The sequence below is a fragment of the Cryptomeria japonica genome, chromosome 2, assembly GCF_030272615.1.
Source record: "Cryptomeria japonica chromosome 2, Sugi_1.0, whole genome shotgun sequence".
Classification (NCBI taxonomy): Eukaryota; Viridiplantae; Streptophyta; class Pinopsida; order Cupressales; family Cupressaceae; genus Cryptomeria; species Cryptomeria japonica.
In genome coordinates this window covers 664467288-664474299 of record NC_081406.1, presented here as the reverse complement: position 1 = coordinate 664474299, position 7012 = coordinate 664467288, and the positions used below count along the sequence as shown (strand labels likewise).

Here is a 7012-nt window from a genome sequence, read left to right as displayed (position 1 = left end):
AAAATAAGTGCCTGTGGTTAATCGAGCTCTACCATTTAACATCTAGTACCATACAAGAGTGTTTGCATGTTTAGAAGTGATTCACTTTCTTGCATGTGATTTTGTATTAATAGCTTAATTCTTTATAACTTTGAACTTAAGTTATGAAACTCCTTTCCTTTATTTAGCATTCTTTTTTTTACTATGTCCATAACTATAATGGAAAACAATTACATTTATGATGGTCCATTATTTATTGCAATTGTATTTTTGTGTACTTTGGATGAGTACTTCAGCATTCTTTTGATGACTGCCCATAACTATAATGGAGAACAATTACATTTATGATGGCCCATTTAGTGCAATTGCATTCTTGTGTACTTTGGATATACAATTATAACTTTTTTATAGCAAAATTGACATCAAGAACCTTGTATTTGAATAACTTATTTAACTTTGATTCAATTAAAAATAATATATATAACCAAAAAACTTCTGACAACTAAAGCGTTCTCCTTGATATCCTTGTAACTCTCTTTTATCCCTCTATAATTGAACATATTTCTTTATTTTTTCTTATATTCCTTGCTTTAAGTGCAATCAAAAGCACATTAATTAATTTCTTAGGAGTACAAAAGAAGGGGTTTCGAGGCATGATTTTATGCTTATCGTTCTAAGCATAAATTTTTTCCCATAAATTGTAGAACAAACTCTAGATTTGGCAGAGACAAATTCTTTAAAACAATGGATAATTCATGTAAAATATCATTTTCTATGTATTAAGAATTGGCAACCAATTTCATCCTGGACCTGCTAAAGACCATCTCCACCTTGTGTAAGAATGGAGAGTAATGCTCATTTCACTTCTGCTAAAAATAAAAAGGAAAAGGCTGGAAAACACAAGTTGGCTCTTAAACTAAGGGTTAGTACTTGATTTCAATTCCATATCTCCAATGCCGACTATTTGGGAAGCTATGAATTCTTCCAAAGCCTTATGAGGCAAGTGAAGAAATTCTGAGAACACAATAATTTCCTATAACAGAAATCTGTTATATTTGCATGCAACCCTTGAATGCAACATAATCTCAAATTTCAGTACATACGATCCACCTCATTCAAAACTGTCAGCATCTCACATCTAAAAAAAAAAAACTGTTGCATTTCTTGTAGTGTTTATTCTTTGCAAATGCAGTTTTACCAGAACCACCCACTGCCATTTTTTCATTCTGTCTGCTCTGTAAGATTGCAGTGTAGTTTGTTTTTAGTCTTTTGCAGCCTCATCAAGTCCAACGAATTGTTTGGCTACCTCTAGTAAAATCAAACTCATCACCTTCAATGCAAATCTCACAATATTCTTCAACAGCTTCCCCTCATCTCAATGCATCTATAACAAAATAAAAAACAATTAGAAGAAACATAGTTTCAATAGCACAAAATAGATTACAAAGCAAATGAATAAGATACAGGATGTGTTGTACAGCCTGAGTTGGTCTAGTGGTGGAGAACTTGTGTTCTTGAAAGAGATCACAAGTTCAAATCTCACAAAGGGAATAGGGTATTTGTACATCTTATCGGTTTTGGCCCATTACCGATCAAAAAAAGATACAGGATGTGCTGAGTGGTTAGTCAGATACATACTCACCATAAAGCATGTAGTCAGATGAAATGAAACATTGAGTAGTACTGTTTTCCAATCAGCTGCTACCTTTCTGTTCAAGTTGTTGAATTTCAAGGCTGGGACAACAGTCTTATGAAAGTGCTATCTTGGACGGTCATGTCTCACTGAATCAAGATGCAACCTAGTTCTGCCTCTTCAAAAGCCAATTGTCGGATTGAGCAATCGAACTCTCCAATCTTTGAAAATTAATCAGTTGTAAAATGCTTTTGGTAAAGACTTACACTACTAACCAAAATAGATGCAGAGAATCCAAAAAATTTAGATGACCCCGGATTCCAATGAAAATTTCAAATGGCAGGAATCAATAAATGTCTATGTTACCCCAAGTTTCCGGGACGGGGGGACGGGGGGACGGGGGGACGAGTTTCTGGGATGGCAAATTTTTTTCCCAAATTTGGGGACGGGGGGGACGGCAAAGGGGACGGCTGTATAAAATATAGGGAAAATTTAAAATATATAGGAAAATTCTAAATGTTCATATGAAAACATGGATAAAGCATGCATCTATACATTATATTCATATGAAAACATGGATATAGCATGTGTATGATACTATGAAAACATTTTAGAATGCAAACATCGAACATACAACATTATCAATAGACTCAATACTCAATATGCACTCATAATTCAGAATTTCAATTCATTCACATTGTCAATATGCATATCATAATAGATATTAAAGAAATAAAATACATAATGGAGCCTAATCAGACTCAGAGGTTAAATTTTCACTACTTCCATCAGCGCAGTTCCCCACTAAAAAAAACATCATTAAAAAAAATTGAAAATACGACATTTTTTATTTTAATATTTTTCCCTAGCCCTAGATGTGGGGGACGTCTGGCCGTCCCCGGGACGGCTGGGACGTCCCCAATCCGTCCCCAGCCGTCCCCGGGACGTACGGACGTCCCCCACAGCTAGGGAAGCCGTCCCCCCGTTTCGGGGACGTCCCCTCAAAATTTTGACAATTTGGGGACGGGGGGGGACGTCCCCTGGCCGTCCCCAAGTCCCCAAAACGTCCCCGGGACTGGGACGGGGGTTTTCAGGTAGGGGACGCGTCCCCGGGTTTCGTAGGTAAATGTTAATTGATTCAAGAAAAATAAATTTTCAAAATAGTCTTAGCAATCTTGTGCTCAAAATTCCTTACCAGTTCTGCCCCTCAAGAATGTTCTCTTTACTTTCAGAAAGTACAATTTGCTTAGTTGACCAATGCTGTACATCCATAATCTAGTTTAATACACTGCTGATTTGTGATTTGACGAGACAATTTTTACAATTTCTCATCTTTCAATAACTTGAGATTCTCTTTGATGATTTTGAATAGGTCTAACATAAACCTGGGTTTGATATATTTTGATAAATCAATATATTGTAAAAATGCTATCTGCTTAAAAGAAACTGGAAACATCTTCGACTCTATGCAGTTGCAAAAAAAAAAATTGGCATGCCACATGTAGGTAGTGAAGATAGTATTGCACAATTCTGTAACTCTAGGTGCTCCAGCGATTTAAGAATAGAAAAATCTTCAGACAACCCCCGTGATGGGAAACTCATTTCATAGTTATCTTTTTCAAATGCTTGGAACATCCAATTGAACATAGAAACCTGTGGAAATTTGGACCCCAAATATAATCAGCTTATTAAATTTGAAAGGAGGTTACAGATAGTTTACATAATCCAAAATGTTAATGGAAAAAATTGTTTACATGGTCGCTAAGCTAGGCTGCAAATAGGACGGTTTTAAAAAATACTCAAAAGAAAAAAATTACTGAATTTATCAACTTTCCATTATTCTTCCAAATCAAGAGCATGATAAGCATCTAGAGCTCAGAATAGAAAAACCAAAAACATGAAGGGCATTAAAACAACTATAATAGGCTGACACAAGGTTTCATTTGCTATTTTTGGATTCTATTGTGTGCCACATTTTTTACATTAACGTTTCAGAACACACTCCTTAATCCATCATCAGAATGTTAGAGAGTTCGAGGAGATTTATTGGATCGCACTCCATGATCCACCATCAGGTTGTTAGAGAGCTCAATGAGATGTAAAGTATCAGATCACACTCTGTGATCCATCATCAGGATCATTAGGGTGTTAGAGAGCTCAAGGAGATGTAGAGCTCTCTAACACCCCTGATGATGGATCATGAAGTGTGATAAAAAACATTGATGCTAAAAATATCACACACAATAAATTCAAAAATAGCAAATGATGTCTCATGGATTCTGGAAATCTATTATCTCATGTCCTTAAAATATCAATGATTAATGAAAAGTTACAATCTAGAAAGGAAATTATTAGAATCACCTAGGGCTTGAGATGCACCCTGAGAGGACTGCCCTGGAAGACCCTGTCTGCTCCTCTGCCAGTTCCTGTTCCTTCTATGCTGAGAGTTGCCACCCTGCTGGCCTTGGAACTGTTTCAGTCTCGGCGGCTGCTGCTTCTGTCCACCCTTAGCGGGTGCCTGAGGACTCCTAAATGGTGCAGTTGGCTGGGACTGGTTCCCACGAGCTCTGGATCCACTGAAAGGAACACTCCCTATCTGCACCCCCGACTGACCACCATGTGCACGGCTAAGGTTCTGCTCAACCAACCTGGCTTTCGCCATGGCTACCTCAACTGAAGCTGGCTCAAACACTCTCACTCCTCCACTGGTGCGGTCATTTAGACCCCTCAAGAAGTGTTGAACAAGCATTACCTCATCGTTACCAATCCCGACATACTGTTTAAGCTCATAGAACCTGTGCTCAAACTGGTCTACTGACGCAAAGCGTAGAACTCGTCTGCCCAAGACTGCCTCCACTGGGGTGAGAGAAATCGTGCCCTGAATCTTTCTAGAAATATCTCCCATGATACGGTGTTAATGCACACACCAATCTTCTCCTCCTCTAATCTCCACCAGATCGAACCAAAACTATCGAGACGCATGATAGCACATCTCGCCGTGGTGTTGCTACTATATGGAAACATGGCGAAACACCGATCCAAACTGATAAGCCAGGTCTCTGCCTCGAGACCGGTACTTTTACCATCAAAGAAGGGAGGGTTGGTCCTCATCAAGTCCCTAATGTGACCCACGGGAGCTAGGTCCTGGTCAGTTGGGACCTTGTTGTGTAAATATTTGAATGATCTGATGATCATGGGTTATATTGTTCTGCTGCTTACATTACATCCATAATCCCATAAAATGGCCAAACAGTAATATTTTCCAATGAAGAAACAAGCTATTTTCAAAAATATCTTTCCCTCTTCTTCATAAAAAATGATATAACTTACTTTCAGCCTCTGTATAATATGGGGATGAGAATATAAAAAATCCTTGAACTTTCCATATAACTGTCCTCCTAATACCTTGAGAGACAATGGTAATCCATGGAAAAAATTCAAAAACTCTTCAACAAGATCCTCAAATCCCTGTAACAAGTGGATTTATAACAAAGCATGGTAACAAAAGAGTTTTGAGGCATGATATGCATTTGGTCCTTTCACTCTATACATGGAGGAGATGTAATGCAATTTTAGGACGCCAAGTTTGCCATTTTTGACAGTAATGAAACTGTCATTTCCAAGGCTGTCCTTTGTTGGCATTAGAGCATCCGATTGATCCCCATGATACACATCATCTAGGTCTATCAATAACTCTTTTGCCAAAGCAATTTTACTAGAACCGCCCATTCCCAAAATCACCCCAAAATCAGAGATTGCAGTGTGAATGTTATGAAGTTTTTGTAGATCTTTAGCCAGACCTAATGGATTTTTTTCCAACATCCTCATCACAGCAGCCACACCACTACTCAATAGCCTTCGTTCATCACTAAACATTTAGGGTTCCAAAACGAATGAATGAGATCTGCGATGCAATAGAGTCAAACTTCATACATACCTTTCATCTTGAATGAAATGGAGTATCCAATGTCAACATTCAGCACTAGTTATATCCACCCTACATTTTATGGGGTGCAATGCATTGAGAGCTAAGTAAACGAATGGATGAGAATTGTTGAAGAAGCATCCAAGAAGCCTCTCCTTAGAAGGATGTTAAAAAACCCTACGCAAAAGCCCAAACAAACATAAAATACAAAACGGTACCATACAGATAAGAATTCCACTATCCTCTTCGCGACAATTGTTGGCAAAATTATCTCGGGTATACGATGCAAGATAATTAACAATACCTAATAACAGTCCCATTCTTTGTCCCTCCGTGCTCAAGGGGAGAGGCTGAGTGGAGGAGGATTCTAGGTTCCAATCTTCATCTCTCGTCTTGTTTTTGGAATATTTTATAAAAAATATATAATACTAGCTATTGCATCTTGGAATGCAATGAGTATGTCGAATAGGTGTGGAAGGTCAATTTAAAAAAAAAATGATTCTAAATTTTGTATACATTTGTGTAGTGTATGAGGTCAAATGGTGGACTATCTAGTGGATGATATTATTTATGAAATAAAGGTCACAATGGAAAAGTGATAGCTTCAAATCAATTATACATCTACTTAAAGGAATCCAAACATAATTAAAATAAAACCTTTGAATCAAGAAGATAATCAAGCTTCATTACCAATAGAATCATGTTATGTTTGTAATAGGGAGAGAGGGAGAGAGGAAGAGAAAGAGATAGAATGGGATAGAGTTAGAGGGTGGGAGAGAGGCGAGTAAGGGGATAGAGATAGAGATAGAGATAGATATGGAGATAGAGAGTGATAGGGATAGGGATGGGGATAGGGAGAGAGAGAGAGAGAGAGGGGGGGGGGGGGTCATTGAGGGAGTGGTATAGAGAGGGAGAGAGGTAGAGAGGGGGAAATATAAAGAGATAGAGATAGGGAGGGAGAAGCAAGGTGTGTGTGTGTGTGTGTGTGTGTGTGTGTGTGTGTGAGAGAGAGAGAGAGAGAGGGGGGGGGGAGGGGGGATGGCGGGTACACTTGAGTGAAAGATAAAGATAGAGTTAGAGTTCGGGAGGCAAAAATAAAATGTATGAGTGAGTGAGTGAGATATAGAGATAGAGATAAGGAGGGAGAAACATGGAATGTGTGTGTGAGTGAGAGAGATATGGAGATATAGATAGGGAATGATGGAGAGAAATAGAAAGAAGATAAAGTAGAGAGATATAGAAAGAGATAGGGATAAAAAGAGGGAGAGAGAGATATAGTGGGAAAGATAGAAGGAGGAAGAGAGTGAGAGATGTAGTGTTTGGTAAGGAGATGGAGATAAAGGGAGAGATAGAAAGCAAATAATATTACAAACAATCATATTATTTTTTTTTATTGATACAAACAACCATATTATTAAACGACCTAGGACTCAAGAACAAAAAATAACAGTCCTTATATAACCCTAGTAGGCCAA

General features: G+C 38.1%; 1 protein-coding gene across 3 annotated transcripts; it reads right to left on the bottom strand.

Moving 5' to 3' along the window:
• Positions 1–735: 735 nt before the first annotated feature.
• Positions 736–5878, bottom strand: LOC131049758 (uncharacterized). 3 transcript variants are annotated; one of them, XR_009371607.1, is made up of 3 exons: positions 3974–5878; positions 1622–3265; positions 736–1363 (listed from the first exon to the last, which is right to left on the bottom strand). XR_009371607.1 is itself a non-coding variant. In XM_057983823.2 (2 exons), exons 1-2 carry the CDS (start codon positions 4515–4517, stop codon positions 3231–3233), a joined length of 579 nt encoding a protein of 192 aa, XP_057839806.2. In that variant the 5' UTR covers positions 4518–5878; the 3' UTR covers positions 736–3230. The 3 variants fall into 3 exon arrangements, 2 of the variants coding, with proteins under 2 accessions (XP_057839806.2, XP_057839807.2); XM_057983823.2 differs by having other exon boundaries at positions 736–3265; XM_057983824.2 differs by lacking the exon at positions 1622–3265 and having other exon boundaries at positions 3974–5877.
• Positions 5879–7012: the final 1134 nt, after the last annotated feature.

What these genes read in the sequence shown, in the direction of transcription:
- LOC131049758 (XM_057983823.2), bottom strand. Translation starts at nt 4,517, where the DNA reads ATGGGAGATATTTCTAGAAAGATTCAGGGCACGATTTCTCTCACCCCA. An exon ending in GGGTGCATCTCAAGCCCTAG is followed by an intron (nt 3,266 to 3,973) that starts GTGATTCTAATA and finishes AAATTTCCACAG; the next exon opens with GTTTCTATGTTCAATTGGAT.